General features: G+C 44.6%; 1 protein-coding gene across 2 annotated transcripts in view; it reads left to right on the top strand.

Moving 5' to 3' along the window:
- The window catches only part of plagl2 (pleiomorphic adenoma gene-like 2), a 29,890-nt gene extending 13,168 nt beyond the window's left edge, over positions 1 to 16,722 (top strand). For both annotated transcript variants that reach the window (XM_023841169.2, XM_023841168.2), the window contains exons 2-4: positions 8,596 to 8,735; positions 8,880 to 9,353; positions 10,300 to 16,722. In XM_023841169.2, coding sequence (XP_023696937.1) covers positions 9,037 to 9,353; positions 10,300 to 11,701 — 1,719 coding nt within the window. In that variant the 5' untranslated portion in view covers positions 8,596 to 8,735; positions 8,880 to 9,036 and the 3' untranslated portion in view covers positions 11,702 to 16,722. The remainder of the gene's footprint in view (positions 1 to 8,595; positions 8,736 to 8,879; positions 9,354 to 10,299) is intronic.
- Positions 16,723 to 16,855: the final 133 nt, after the last annotated feature.

Genomic DNA, 16,855 nt, shown 5'->3' on the forward strand with positions numbered 1-16,855 from the left:
CACTGCCGGGACTCCCTGCAGACAGGGCTTTCCCTAAGCGCATCTTCCCATCCCCCCCGTGCACTCGCACCAGCACACAAGCGCACATTCACACGCACACGGGTGGCGGAAATAACACTGTAGTCATAGTGCATTCGTGAGACAGAACCTCGTCTCAGTCCCAGTCTTTCCCCCCACCCCCAAGTGGTTTTTGAGACAGATATGGGGAGCTTCGTGAAATAGCCCGCGTGGACACGTCTTGTGAGCATCTGGAAAACACTGCGTGACATGAAAGAGGTTTAACCCAACCCCCTCCCACCCGGCCTTTCCTGTAGCGTGGGCTGACTGGTTGCTGGCACAGAGATGCTAAGCGTCCGTCATTGGATCCTCCTCATCCCATTTCAGTAAGCTTGCAACTCTCCCATTAATTGTGGCAGGAAAGGAACCCTAACTTTGATTTTCACAATTAGCTTTTATTTTGCTTCTTCATCGCTGGAATCTCCGGCTCTTTGCTGAAGTGCTGCAGTGTTTGCAGTGTGTGCTGCAGTGTTTGTTCAAGAGCGAGGGCTTGCGGTACACCCGCGAGCACTAAAATGGATATATATATATGATTTGTGACAATCAGCATATGCCTCCAAATATTTCAGCACGGCCTGTGGTCAGTGAAATCTGTGAATCTGATCCAGGTTTTGCAAACGTAACGCAGGACCCTCACTTACTGTAGTTTCCAGCTCTCAGGTGAAGAGATGCCAAAGTCTCAGCTGTGAAGAAATAAAAAAACAGCACAGCCCATAATTCAGATGAGAATCTCAGGAGATGGAATGGAAATTGGATAATGAGAGAGCAAATCTAGAGGAAGTAGTGTAAGCGTCTGTAATTGATAGGCCCAGTAGATTACTTCACACGTCTGCTGAACCTGCTCACGGCTTTATGACGGCAGCAATGGTGGAGTTACGCTGAGAGTGGAGAAGATGTTTTGATGTCCCACCTAAAACAAGGAGAGCGAATGTCATTTCTGTTAGCCTGGATGCTGCTGCTTTCTTCAGTGCATGGGCCATTTTCATCGCCGTGTTTCCCAGTCTGGTCCACGGGGACCCACAGATAGTCCACAGGACAGTCTGGCAGGGAGCAAAAATGTGGACTGGCTGTGCGTCCCCAAGGACCGGATTGGGAAACACTGACCTAGCCTGTTTATTTTGGTATGCAGACGGATCCAATGCATCACTGCGGTGCCGACCGCAGGGCGAGATTAACTGGGAATGGGGGAAGAGAAGGAGGAAGGAGTGAGTGTGTCGGGTTTGTGCTAATTTCTGGTGTTTGCGTTGGCATGGCGGAGGTGGGGGTAGGAGTGCTGGGGGCTTCATCCTCCTTGTTCTTGTTCAATAATTGTGGCTACGCATGCCATGGTGCTCTGGCTGTTTGTGTGGGGTTGATGAAAACTTTCCTTCTCTTCTGTATGGGGAGGGGAGTTGTTAGTCATCACAGATTGTCTTGTTTTTTCTGTATCTTGTTACTGGTGGGGTAGACGTTGTAAAGTACTGTAGGTGGGGGTGGTCGGGCAGTACTTAATTACTATTATACACCCACTGATAGGGGGAGATATTTAGATTAAATTAGATTAGATGAACATTAATGATTCCAGAGGGAAATTCTCACGGGTATGTCCATCCTACCATCTTCCATTACATGGTTGTGGTTAGCTTGGAGCACAGGTTAAACCTGACCAAAAACTCAAGTAAAATGACAAATGTCAAACTACACTGAAGTTAATATTCCTCAGCTTCGAAGAGGAGCTATATCGCTGACAGCAGCCCAAGTCAGAGTCATGCCACCTGGTGACATAACTGTCAACAATTTGGATTTCCCCACGTCTCCTGGACACAAACTGACATCTCTACCTATCAGACATCCGATTTCCCCTGTCTGTCAGCAGCATTTATGAAGCATTGGAAATTCGTGAGTGCATACTGACCAAAAGTCACGTTATCGTGATTTGAGCGCAGCCTTATGCTGAGCGCAGCCTCAGATCATTTCAATTGGACCTCAGCTGAGTAGAGGTATTGTATCTAGGAGGTACGTGCAGCCTTTGGACAGGTGTCTCAGGGGCTTGTGTGGTTAAACGGATTCTCTGCAAAACAGCACTCTGCCTGCCAGGGACATGGCCACAACAAGGTGTGATCCGATCAGCCCGCTGTAGACCTCACTGCCTCCAGCCTTGTCACAGCATTGCAGTGGTCACTGCTTATCTGTGCTTCTCCACTTCTGCCAAACACACCCATACCTTTAAAACTTACCTTCACTTGCATTCTTTCTGTATATAAAATTCACAAAATGAACCAGTGAATGTTTTGATGTATTTGCCACCGCCAGAACTCTCATCTGTTAGTCAGACTAACCTGCTATAAGCTGTTTGGAGTTGGCCTGACTGATACTGAAACAGTCGCATGGTAATTTCAGATAGGCATGTGTAATATATGTAATAATTCTGGAACTTCTCAGTAATTCTCTGCTGAAACCTGCTCTTCACATATCCAGAGGCCGTTACTCCAGGTCTCACTTGACGTTGAGCAGTTGTCAACCCGATCCTCCCCCACATCGAGACATACAGCTTTGCTTGCCCTGTCACCTGCTGACTTGATTGTCAGCTAATTATCTGTCCCTTGATTAAATGGCTCGGATATGCAGGTGCCAGGCGCCAGAACTGAGAGCCGCTAAACCAGCATGGCAGGCTGAGCAGAAGGTGCAGCTAGTAAGACCAAATTACCTTTCATCCAGTGTCTGGAACAGGAAGAGTTTAGGCACCAATCTGTTAAGTCAGTGTTTCCCAATCCGGTCCAAGGGACCCACAGACGGTCCACGTTTTTCCCTGCCAGCAGTTCAGAAGACCATTATTCGTACTATAGTACTTTGCTGATTCTTTAGGCTTTGTCAAGGCAGATCTAAATAAGAAATGAGAACATATGATGTAACCCCAAACAATAAAAATATCAATATGCATATATAATTCGATTTACTAACATTTTATTCCAGGCAACGGTTTTTCACCCATATGTGGTAAATTCCAGTGTGCACAACGTGGGATTTAGTACAAAAGTATTTTACTCTGCACTGAATATATCAGATTGAAGTTACAGGTTGTTTTGTGTATATTCCTGCACTTTATAGCATAAGGACACATGGGCTTTATGTACAGTTATGTAGTTATGTTTAGTGCCTGAAATGCAATGGCTGGCTGGCTGATGTGTATGACCAAATGGTGGGTCTCTCCCCCGCCCATACCACAGCCGACTTGAGTTCCTCCCTCTATGTACTCTTTGACCCCGTAGCCATTATGTCCTCTCACATCTGAAATTTTTGAATGCATAGGTAAATAAACAAAATATTTCTGCATGTATATGATATATATATATATATATATATATATATATAGTAGAAAGTACATATTTATTTTTTTCCTGCGTGAAAGTGGCAGTGCACTACTGTAGGTTAGCAGTAAACAACATTCCAATGTAGTATGAAAGTCACCTAAATTTAGCATCACGTATCAGCCGGACACAAGTAAATTTCAAATTCCAGCTAGGCTAATTAGCTGTACCATCAAGTGCGTTAAGTAAATAGCGCATTGCTTTAGGCTTGCCATGACCAAAAAAAGCTGGAAAAATTAAAAATAAAAAACATAAATATATATTGCTGGAGATGATTTGTGTTACAGTTTCTCAGAATGACTTTCCTTTTTATATTCTCATATGCATCCAGCAGGCCTAGATAAACATTCTGGTGAATTATGGCTTGATTTCCTCGATATTACTGTTTATACTGAAATGAGAAGTCTAGTGTGGACTATGAGGTGACTGGTGCTTCCCGTCATTTGGTGGAGGCGATGTCAGTGGAGGCCCAGTAGGAGGCGCTCTCAGCTGTATATGAGTCCAGGTATTTACCCCAGCAGAAAACGCTGTGGTTCTTCCCAGCATACCAGCAACCAGACCTCAACCAGCATACGCAGAATAAATCAGAAAGGCCTTCTTCCTGGATACTCCCTCTACTTCTGCCTCTCTCTAGTACTGGGAGGGGCACATGCTTATTACAGGGCTTAATTTATTATTATTTTTTTAAAACTTTGTCTATAAAAAGGGAGGGTGCGCTTTGTCACATACTGTTTTCTGAGTGTCGAGCTTTCTTAGAACGTGCCACCTAAGGAGTTTATACGATCAAAATAAACAAGACAAAGAAACTGCAGCTTCTGTAACTGTCTGGAGAGTCCCTTGACCACAGGATCTATGTTTAGCAACGGTAGCGACGCTGGTAGTTTGGCCACATCCCAACCTGCCACCAGGCCCTTTGTAACTGCCGATGGATGTGAGGGTTGGCCTGGCTCTCCGTGGAGGGGAGACCTCATACCGGCTTCCTGTCCCCGAGCGCCGCACCCCACGGGGGCTTCTGGTGTGCGACTCCACGCCGCCCGAAGGGAAGCGAAACCCAGCGAGTCCATTCAGTTGTGCAACGCTCCCGTGAAGGCCTTTTCAGAGCGAGCTCCCGTCCGCGCGGGAAGACTCAGTGGTGCCGCTCTTTGCTTTTCTTTCTGCCATAGATGGAGTGAATGGCGTAGGGATGCCACCCTACTGGGCTATCTGTGGTCTTGGGGGGTGGGGGGGGGGGATCTGTTGATTTAGACCCCTTTGTGAGTATGCTTTGTCAAAATGGCTGCTGAATTCCAGAAGCATTAACTGTTCGCAATGAAAATGAACAGGGGGGGATATTTTTGGAGGTTAGTGCTGTCGTCATTTCAGTCCAGGCCATGCCAGGGATCATGTTTTTGCTCTCCAGCGGGCAGCTCAGAGTGAGGATTTGAAATTTGGTGAGCAGTCATGCTCTGATGGGGGCGTAAGGGAGGGATTTGACCTACCTATCCCGCCTTCGTTATAGCGGTGAACGTGCTCCGCTGGCCTCTGGTATTCATTATAAGGCATTAAAATGGGTGTGAAAAGTGAACACATCCCATCGTTATCAAGAGGGAAATCTGTGTGTGCTTGTTTGTCGCTTGTGGAGCAAGGAGTGACATCTTTTGGACTGAGGTCAATGCACTGCCGTTAGTTATTAGAGAGAAGGTCCTGTTTTTCTCAGACTAATAAACTCACGGCTGACCAGTCAGCTTCAGTTGTACCAGATACAAGTCACTGCAGAGTGGTTTGGCTACCTTTCAGATGTAATAAAACACACTTTAATACTTCCTTCCTTCTGTATGTCTGTGTGTCTGTCACACCTCTGTGAGATGTTACCTAAGCCGATGTCAGCCGCTGTACCAGGAAAGCCTGAAAAAGGTGGAGGAACCTCTTGGTCTTTTTTGTTTGAACCCTAAACATCACACTTGTTTTTTTTTATTTTTAGGTATGTCAGTAATAACACAAAGTCTTATATTTGTCTGAAACTGTATGCATTTACCTTTAAAAATGTAATTTAAATGTAATTTAGAAATGTACCCATGGGCAGGTCAGGGTCAGCCTGGACCCCAGGAATCACAGGTCACATGACAGGAAGCCATCCAGATGGGACACCGATCCATTATAGCACTGAAAGGGACAAAATGGAAAAGGTTAATGAAAAGTCTCTCTGGTGCACGGGTGTGTTTTCATCAGCTATGCACAGCTCTGTGTGTTTGAAGAGGTCCAGGCCGTCCATTCATGGCTGTGAGATAAGGAAGTGTTCTCATTTTCTGCTATTGGTATGTCTGTCCACCCCCCACCCCCAAATCACAGCTTGCGTTTCTTCATTCATCAATTTTTTTTTCCTTATTGTGTGCTACTTGCTGTGTTTTACACCAGCGTCCTGCGCAAGTCTCCCAAGGTGCGGGTGATTGCTGAGGGGGAAGAATTATACATGTAAGATGTACTGAAGGGCAGAGTCAGGTCTGGGTGAGACTGAGTAATAAACATAAGATGTACTGAAGGGCAGAGCTGGGTTGTGGTGCGAGTGAGTAATAAACATAAGATGTACTGAAGGGCAGAGTCAGGTCTGAGTGAGACTGAGTAATAAACGTAAGATGTACTGAAGTGCAGAGCCGGGTTGGGGTCAGAGTGAGTAATTAACACAAGATGTACTGAAAAGCAAAGCCGGGTCAGGGTGAGACTGAGTAATAAACATAAGATGTACTGAAGGGCAGAGTCGGGTTGCAGTGAGAGTGAGTAATAGTGGTGTTATGACCTACTGAGCTCACGATTCAGTACACTTTACGATGCACAGCCCAAGATTCGCTGCACTTCACCAAATTTCTAACTAGTGTAATTTCAGTCAGATGTCTTGGACTCACCTCCTCTACAATGACTGGTTTTCTCTGAACCAATCATTTTTCATTCTGCCCTTACATTTTTGTGTAAGTAAAACTTCCATGAGCTATTTGCTTGGCAGCACAGCATAGACTGACATTGGAGCTGTCCTGCCAAATCTCTTCTCCTATCCAAATGTCTTCCTCCGTTGGCTGTAATGCCGAATCTCTGGCAATAAATGTAAGATGTACTGAAGGGCAGAGCCGGGTCGGGATTGGGGACAGCTCATCATCTGTGAGCCTGAGCACCTTGTGTAGCAGGTAGCTATCGTGTTCTCCTCATGTCACTGAGGCAACACAACTGACTTAGTCTCGGGGATCCGAGAACCATGGGCTGTCCTTGTGCACGCAGGCATGGATTCGCACTCACGGCCATAGTACCTCAGTGCTCATTGCCAGTGTGGACGGCAAAGTGTGACTCACCTTTGTGGAGTCACTCAGATCGCACTAGGCACAATGGCCTGTATTACACACTCTCCACCACCATTGTTGTCACTTCTTCCTTCCTTTGCTTTATGCCCTTGTGCTCTGACGTGCTCTCTCTCTGTCACACTTTCTTGTAGGGCAGTTGTCACCCAAGCTCAGCTCAGTGAACTCAGTTTCTATTTAAAGATTTGCGGCACGTTGGACTGCTCAGCTCTTAGCCGCGCAGGCCTGAGGAAGCCTGTGCGCGACTGTGCCGATACACGCCGCTGGCGGCTCCGCACGACGCAGCACGACGCAAACGGCTGTGTCCGCCTGCCTGGCCTCATTTCGCATTCTTTGATAAGATGGCCATCATCGTCCTCATCATCTTGTAGTTTAGTGTGCAGCGTCGTGGCCTTGTTGCTCCAGGTATATTTAGTGTGTGTAATTGGATAATGTTTCTGGGCTGAAATAGCCAGAGCATCACGGTGCAGTTACTAGATAGGTCTGCGTTTTGTTGCATTACACCGGCTTACATTCTCGGGCATGTGCTCGAGGCAGCTTGCCGTCGTACGTGAAGTAAGACTGCCTCAGACTGAGATCTGGATAGTGGACCAGTTCACCAGGCTGAGCAGTGACGTCACGCCTTGCGAAAGCACGTGCTGTGACCCATTAATGTCTCACTCTCTTCCTCCTGAAGCAACGGAAGTTCAGCTCCAGAATCTGGTGCAGCTACCAAGAAACTCTACGTCAAAAAAGAAAACCTGAGTCGCGCAGAGTTACTGGTGAAGTTCTCGAGGTTTTTCATTGGCCATTTATTAAACTGGTTTGACTGCATCTTGCATGAGTATGCAAATTAAATTTTTTAAATCAAATGCAAGTTTAATTTTTAATGTTACCCACTTCCTACCATATGCATTCTGACGTTATAGATAGTGTTTTCTCATGGGATTTTTCTTGAGGTCCCCCATTCTGTTTGATAACTTAAGTATATGTAAACATTTGTAGCATTTGGAATTCAAAGGCTATCCAACCTATATTATCATGAAGCATTCTAATGCTCCTGATAAAGAGCTTGAGTGATCATTTTAACCAAAATATCCTATTGTCCTTTACTGCCCCCTAGTGGTTCAGATATGGGCTCAATTTGTTCGTCAGTTGGTCCATGATCCATCCAGCCCCGAACTAGACTGGCCATCTCAGATACTGGGCATTTTCCTAGTGGGCCAGTGGGTTTGTGGGGACACTGCTTTTTTTTTTTTATCACAGTCCATCCATTCATCCATCCATCCATATATCGAACCACCCATCTACTAACATTTATCCTGATCAGTGGCAATTTGTCACTATTTTCAGCATTTTTTAAAATAATATATTATTCCTGATGTAATAGAGAATGTGGTTTGTTAAAGTGAAAACAGTACCATCCATATATCCAACCATCCATCTACGGTAACACTTGAAGCAGTCTGCATAAGGGTGACATATAACCGCCGTCCAAAAACTAATATATACTAATATATACTAATATCCTGATCAGTGGCAATTTGTCACTATTTTGAGCATTTTTTATAATAATATATTATTCCTGATGTAATAGAGAATGTGGTTTGTTAAAGTGAAAACAGTACACTTTATACTACTCCATATGCCGTGAATGGTATTCCACACATCAGTGTGCTACCTCCTGTCTATATATATATTGATTTTATTGACTCTATACGTAAGTTCTGTACCTCCTCATTTCAAACTCTCTCCCACGCCCTTGCTCACGCTTATAAGCTTAATGTGGCATCACAGGGGGATTCGCCGTGTCCTCCGCATCCTGACATGGAATTCTCTGCTTCATTGGGTAATACATTTCCTGTATTTTGTTTCCTTGTCTGCTGTAGGGCAGTGAAGATGCACAGCAATACCACCTACTCACCCCCAACTGATGCTATAGGCACCGGGTGAGAGGGGGGAAATTCACATTCAGGGCGATCAGAGGAGCTCCCATCTGTAGACTCGCAAGATACCTGCAGATTCAAAGGTACATTTCCCTCTGTGTGCTAAAAATCGACAATGTTATGGAATGTTCCGGTGTGCATGATGCAGTTAGGCATATGCATTCATTAACTGCTAGCAAACCCTTGTAGCGTAACTGCCTGACTATCTCTCTGATGTGTGGGTGCAGGTTTGCAGCTGAGGTGCACCGTCGGTCCACTCAGCCCCTCTGAGCGCAACCCAGCCCCTCCCCCCGACATCCCGCACGCAGCTCCAGCACCACGCAAAGCCTGGAGGGGGGGGCAGCCCCAGCCATCTCCCCATGGCAGCGGCACACTAGGGCTGCCATGGCAGCAGGCACCGCCGATGCCCCACGCCAGCATACCGCACTGAGCCCGGAGGACGAGGAACGACGAGCCGCCGCCAAGCTTTTCCGAGGCAGACCGCCGCTGGGCAGAGAGAGCAAGAGCGACAGAGAGAGAGAGGAGTGCGAGAGGCTGCGGGAGGGCCGCTTGGGCGGGAGCGAGTGTCCGGTGTGCGGGGCTCTCTTCGGCTCGCACGACCAGCTCCGCCTTCACGCCTTCTGCCATACCGGAGAGAAGCCCTTCCACTGCTTCCAGCCAAACTGTGGAAAGGCCTTTGTCTCCAAATACAAATTGTTCAGGTAATGTCCACGGCCCTCTGTGAAGTGGATGTGATCATCCGGGGTCTCCGGGTGCCAGGGTAACTGAGGCTGAAGCTAGCAGAGAAATTTATGACATGCACGTCTAACAGAAGGTCCTGGTCTCAGAAGGGCTCCTCTGTTGGATGCTTGGGAGACACACTTACCTAATGCTGCTCCACCACGTTATCCAGGAAATTGATTTAAATAAGGGTCAGCAACATAACTAAAGTAATGGTAACAATGAGAAATGGCCTCATAGATTTCTTGAGTATGCGACACAGTGATTTTCATTTAATCATGCTGCATGTATAAGAAGACAGTACTGTGTTTTACCAAATATTTGGGAGTTTTGTGTGTTTCATCCAGTCATTCCTGGATTCTCTCGTCAGCCCAAATTTCCAACAAACACTGCACTTCTGCTGTAAACCAGAGTGATCCCTTTGTCGCCATGTTTGTTAAATGTTTGTCACTACCTGATCTGTACAGCCTACCCGATCAGTTCCTTCCGGGTTTAGGTCACGTGTACATGTGGATATGCCTGTGCCAATTGCATCATTGACATCTTGTCTGTGTTCTGTGCTAGGGCATGGTACGCATCTAGGGTGCTTCTCAGTATGTGTACTTGACCCTACTTGTGTTCTTGTGTGCCAGTTTTACGTCATCTTCCATTGCCGAAGACCAGTTACAATACTAAGAACAGAAGTACAGAGGATGATAAAAATCCCTTTCTTGCCCCACCCCAAATATCAAGGATACATTAGTCGAATCCTCACCAAACAAGACCAATCCCATGATTTACGGTGCCCCAAGTTCATTTTTGGGCGGCATGTTAGCAAGACCGGTCTTGCCAAGAACACAAGTACGATCTTTGCGTTCTTGGTATTGAGAAACACCCCAGGTGACTGGGAGACAGTATCGCCAATCATGTTGTTGGTCTATCCCCTAGGCATATGGCCACACATTCTCCACAGAAGACCCACCAGTGCTTATTCTGTGATAAGATGTTTCACCGAAAAGATCACCTGAAGAACCACCTGCAGACCCACGACCCGAACAAGGAGGCCTTCAGGTGCGAGGAGTGTGGCAAGAACTACAACACCAAGCTGGGCTACAAGCGTCACGTGGCTATGCACGCGGCGACCAGCGGAGATCTCACCTGCAAGGTGTGCCTGCAGAGCTACGAGAGCACCCCCGAGCTGCTGGAGCACCTCAAGAGCCACTCGGGCAAGTCGTCCGGCGGCACCAAGGAAAAGAAGCACCCTTGCGACCACTGTGACCGGCGTTTCTACACACGCAAGGACGTACGCCGCCACATGGTGGTGCACACGGGCCGGAAGGACTTCCTGTGCCAATACTGCGCCCAGCGCTTCGGCCGGAAGGACCACTTGACGCGACATGTGAAGAAGAGCCACTCGCAGGAGCTGCTGAAGATCAAGACGGAGCCGCCTGACCTGCTCAGCCTTCTGGGCTCTGGGTCGCCTCCATGCGCTGTCAAGGAAGAGCTCAGTCCCATGATGTGCATGGGTTCCTCTAAGGACTCCATGCTGGGCAAGCCCTTCCCTGGAGCATTCCCCATGGGCATGTACAACCCCCACCTGCAGGCCATGTCCAACTCTGGGCCGCCTCACCACTCCCTGGTGTCGGGTCCTCTGTCCACCGCCATGGGGATGGGCTGCCACATGGAGTCCCCCTCCCCTCTTCACCACCATCATCACCACCATCACCATCATCACCACCACCACCATGCTTCCCCTTCATCCCAGCAGCAGCAACAGCAGCAGCAGCAACAGCATCCCCAGCCACCCCTTCCCAAGTACCAGCTTGGATCTACCTCATATCTACTGGAGAAGCCCCTGAAGGTGGAGATGGAGAGCTTCCTGATGGATCTGCAGAGTGGGCTGCCCGTGCCCCCGCAGGCTGACACCCTTGGCAGCTCCCCAGCTAAAGAGGGTCTCGAGCACCAGCAGGTGCTGCCAGATGATCTCGGCGGGGAGCACCTCCTGTCCAAAAGCCCGGCTGTCATTGCAGAGTCTCTGTGTGCTGCTAACATGGACTTCTCCCACCTGCTGAGCTTCCTGCCACTCAACCTGCCCCCCTACAATCCTCCCATGAGCGCTGGCGGCCTGGTCATGGGCTACTCCTCCTCAACCTCATCGACCTCCTCCTCGTCTTCCTCCCACATGGCCGATCCCCACGCTCCACCACATACCTCTTTGCAACCGCAACCTCAGGAGTCACAGGGCTCCGGCGGGGGCCTCGGCCTGGGGCCCCTGCACTCACTCCCTCCAGTGTTCAGCACCAGCCTCAGTGCCACCACTCTCCCTCGCTTCCACCAAGCCTTCCAGTGAGGGCCACACCTCCCTGGGGTCAGGGGTCGAAACACTTGAACACTTAGAAGCCTTAATTTAAGCGCACAAATGCTTATGATTGAGCCCAGAGAAAGCTAAACTAGACGTAAAGAACTTAAACGCGAATCGCTTTGATTTAGGCTTCCTCTCTACTGTTTGGTCGCCAGTCTGTTAATCCTTATCATCCAACTTCTTTCAAACACTCACTTTCCCCTCCCATATATATATGTCATAGTTGATTGGCATAATAAGTGAATCAGTAGGCATGGTACTGCAAGTTTGTTTTCTAGATAATAATAGAGGAAAGAAAGCTCAAACATTTTCTGTCCAGGAAATAGTTTTAATTGCATTAAGATTATTATACTTTTCCAAATATGAAATCAAAGCAGCTGCATTGTATCCTTCCACCTCGGTCCGTGTCCACATCTGGTTGTAGTTAACATGAAGCTAAAGAGGCTTTGCAGAGAGGCGTGAAAAATTAGTGAAGGAATGAAGTAACGACGTCAAGGCAAGCTATCTCACCTCAGAACGTGCCTTGCAAACTTTAACTTTGCGTAATCTGAGCAACATTTGCTCCTATGTACTCGAACATAACGCCTTTTATTCTTTAAACCAAATAACTGTAAGGAAATATCACATTTAAAACAGTTTTAGAACTGATAAAATAATATCAGGTACTATGAGCTGTCCTCTGTGGGGTTGTGTAGACCTCTTAACTGTGATAAATAGCTAAAATTAGATGCTACAGAACACAGCAGGAGTGCCTGTATATACACTCTTCTCAGGCCAGTGTGACAACAGGTTGACAGCAAGAGTAATTTTGTTCGTACAGTGCACTCGGGTGGTTTTATTACTAACGGTGCTGCACTGAATTGGAAATGATTGGCAGACCTTAAATAAAGCAGCGTTTACAGGTGTAAGAAAATCTGAATGCACTGCAAGTAAGCTTGTATAAATACAGCAGGTCTCTCTGCTGTTTCAAGTAGCGCAAATCCCAGTAATGGACAGGATGTGAAACTGTGAGTTTTGTTCTTGTAAAAAGAAGCACTTTTACATAAGGAGGCACTTCGACTGCTTGAATTGAATAAGAACCGCAGATCTCGTGTGACTGCCAATTATGCCGCTCAACGTCAAACATCTGGTTTATATACGAAAAACCCAACCGACCAAATAAACACAAACAGCCAAAAAGACAGTTTTAAAACTGCTCTCACACACAGGAACAAGTGCAAGCTTCAAAGAAAGTCCTGATTCCCAAAACTGTCTTTTTATTTTAATCATCAGTCTTCCTTCCAGCACTAATTTTTTAAAAACAGATTTTTTTTAACAGTATCTATGGTAACAGACCCCACTTCATGAACCCCCCCCCATGTTAATGTTCTTTTTTCAGATAAAAGCAAATGTTTTAGGCAGTTTTTAGATGCTCGTGGTAATAATAACCCTGACATATGTGAATAGTAAAGATAATGATGACAATTATGACATTTTTGCAGTGTACGAAATTCAACAATGAAAAATATATCTATATATATATATATATATAAATATATATATTTACACATTATGATTGCTTTTCATTAAAGGGTAAATTAGGTAGATATATTACAAGAAATTGCTGATATTTTTAAATGTCTGGCAGGTTTACATTTTGTGTCTTGCATTATACTGATCGAAAATGGATGAAGTATTAGCTTGCTTTATTAGCCTTGGTTTTGTCCTGTAGCTGTTCATACGTGTATGAGCTAAAATAGAGTTTTGGATTATAGGTTGACAAATACAACATAGTGGAATTATAAATTAGGACGGGCTCAGCAAAACAATGGATATAATGACCTATGTGTCACAATCTCTTTATTCCCCATTCGCTGACAACTTGGACACATTGGCCAATTTACACAGGTTGTTGGTTAATGTTTTCTAAATGCTTCCTTTCTGATTTTAAGCGACATTGTGCCCCTGACATAAACAGCCCTCTAATAAGTAAACACAACACGCGACGTTAATTTCTTTAGCAGATTTGTTGATGTGCCAGACTAGGAAGCACTGTTATTTGCTTTGTTCATACATTGACTCAAGACTGAAATGTCAGCCATGCCCGTATTTATATGGGATTGAAGAAGCTAGCTTATGACAGAACTGCTGCCCCTTCGTTGGTGTCACAGTGGCATATTTGTCCCCAGTCAGGTGACGTCCCTCATATCCCACCACAAAAAAAAAAAAAAATCTGTTGCTGCTCTTCGCTATGGTTGTCATTAACTGTAGACCACTATTAAAAAAAAATAATAATTTAAAAAAAGGACTTTCAGTCTTGTGGAAACCAGGCTGAAAAGTTGTGCACATCTCTGTATCTCACATTGCTTGGTATCCATTAAGTAAGTAGCTGCTTCGTAGGTTCAAAGAAAAGAAGAACAAAGAGACATTGACTTGGTCTTTGACATTCAAAGCACGTGACGCCTCATAGGAATATTGCTTTTTTTTGTTTTATTTTTGGTTGTATTATATATATTTTCTTTACTGTTTATTGCAACAGGACCTCGTAACAACACAACGCATCACCTCATTAATTTGTTTCTTACCAAAAACCTGGGGAGAAGAAACTACAATTTGCACAATCGCTTATTTAAGTAATTCAGCAAGCATTTGGTCTTGCGATGAAATGTATTTTGTAATTCGGCAAAAAAAAAACACCATTCAACATGCACCAAAAGTGTCGTTCATAAGCATATCTGTACTTGGTCTTAAGCAATATTATTTGACATACAGTGTTATCACCTGAAACTGGAAAGTCATTTTGTAATTGAAAATGAAACCCAGGAAACTCATTCCTTTAGCTATCAGCTCCAAAATACTTAGCGGTCATATTTTTGACTGCAAATGTACATATTTGTAGTGTGAGTTTGGAGATCAGAATACAAGTAAGATCCCTGACACACTGAGAGATTGGAGAGATACTTGATTTCAGAAAACAGCGGGCATTTCACCTGCTTTCGTGTGCGTTGTTTACCTGACCAAAAAGATCCACTGGGGCTTCACTTTCAAAATGATTTGTTGATCATAAAATCCGAAGTTAGTACATCTATCCTGAATGATACTACGATTTAGGTGAAATATATATATATAAAAATATATATATTTCTTTCCTATTTACAATGCTGCCCTGAAATAATATAATGAATTAAACATGATTAATGATAACATAAGAGAATAATCATGAGATCAAATTATTTAATTTGAATGGTTTGTACTTGTTTTGAGTCAAATATAGTGCAGTATTTTTTATTTTTTTTAAAAGAATATTTATTTAAGAAAAAAAAGCTGTTATGTCGTTGGTCAGTTTTTCCTCCCTGGGTTTCTGTGAGCTTATCTGAATCTTAGCACTTTCAAACCTTTAAAAAGAGTATTTGTTTTCTTGTAAAATTCAATCGTGTTTATGTTTTAAATAGTGTAATTGATTTTGTTCATGTAATTGCCATTAGTTTGTGTAGATTTAATTAATCTTTGTATGTTTTAAGAATAACAGTATTTTGATAGACCTCACTAATATTTTTATTCGTTTCCCAGGCACCCCACCCCACCCCACCCCCAGAACATAGAGAACAAACTTTCTCTGAATTAACCATCAGAGCTCTGATAGTCGATAGCATGTTAGTGCCGTAAAAATTCATGATGTCACCCCAACATCTCCTACCATGAAACACTTCTTTTAAAATGGCTCATTCGATTGGCAGAATATATAATCTGCCATTAAAAAACACCCAAGAGTCATGTTTACAGAAATATGCCTCCTCAAGTATAAGAAGAGTATCTTTGATTTACAGATAAGTATTTAAAAACGTTGCAGGGTATATTCCCACCCTCATTGACGTCCTTTTCTGGTGTCTTTGGTAGAGAGTGTAACACTGAATGGAGGGTGCATTTTTGTTGTACAGCTCAACACTGAAAGAGAAACTTTCACAAATTTCATCTTATATTCTGTTCGCTCAGTCCATCATAAAAAAACCTTCAGTAATGAAAACTACCTTGACGCCCCTGCAGCCTTCAGTGATGTCCAGATGGGACAAAATCATGAAAATCAAACTTGAGACTGAAGGAGGTGTTAGAAGTAGCATAAAGAAGTGTTTCTTTGCCTGTCATATTGATAGGTCAAAGTTTTTAAGTGGAGGAGGGTCCTATCCCTGTACCCCCCACAGCACTGAATTCAGTGGCAGCATAAAACTTAGAGTGAAGTCAATTTGCAGAAGCTTGTACATTTCAGTCATGGTGCTGCGAGGGGACTGTAGATTCAGGGCTGATCCGTTACACTGTGCAGCCACTAGGTGTCCCCTCGCGATTCAGGCTAAACTTGGTGCAAACACCGTGCATGTTGAACTCTCACCTGCCCTGAGCTCTTGCGTTTCTTCTGGGGGGCATGAAGCACCTCTGCATCTATTACCTGTCGCAGTTCTGCTCAGTTTTCCAAGTCACTTCTAGGCCCGCACTTATCTCCTCAGTTTTCAGCAAGCTAGTAGGTGCAAACTTAAGGGAATAATTAGTACGTGCATCTGAGGAAGAATTAATGGAAGAAATTCATTTTTGCTTTACCGAGAAGCTGGGTACTGTCTAGTCAGGAAAACAAAAAAAATCCATGAGTAGTTTTATATATTTTTAGTAAAATGTAAGTCTTGCATTCCAAGCCTTGTATGTATCGTGAGTAACATAGCCTTTTACGTTTAGTGTCCTCCTTATTACTGCCACCGCTGGACAAAAGTGAAAAACAGAAAAATGAAATATTTGCATTCATCCTACACTATTTTTTTTATAGCATGAAGTTTATCAAGTACAGGGAGAATTGTACAAAAGTGCTTTGGTGACGTCTGCTTTTTTGTTACAGTTCACATGCAATCAGTTGCTGCAATGTAAAATGACAGATTTGTATATTGGTTAATCCAAAGAAAAGACCTTACAACAAACCTATTTACTTATTGTACAGTGCATTGTACCTTTGACTTGTTGTTAATGATTAAAAGACAACTACGGTTTCATAGTTTTGTCATATTTCGCTGATGCCTAAAAGCAGTAGAGTTTACCACACGTACACTTTCACAGCGAAGCTGTTCCCTTATGGAACGAGACTGCAAAACTATTTCTCTGCACTTTTATTGTTTCATACATTGT

Source organism: Paramormyrops kingsleyae, chromosome 6 (assembly GCF_048594095.1).
Source record: "Paramormyrops kingsleyae isolate MSU_618 chromosome 6, PKINGS_0.4, whole genome shotgun sequence".
NCBI classification, from domain to species: domain Eukaryota; kingdom Metazoa; phylum Chordata; class Actinopteri; order Osteoglossiformes; family Mormyridae; genus Paramormyrops; species Paramormyrops kingsleyae.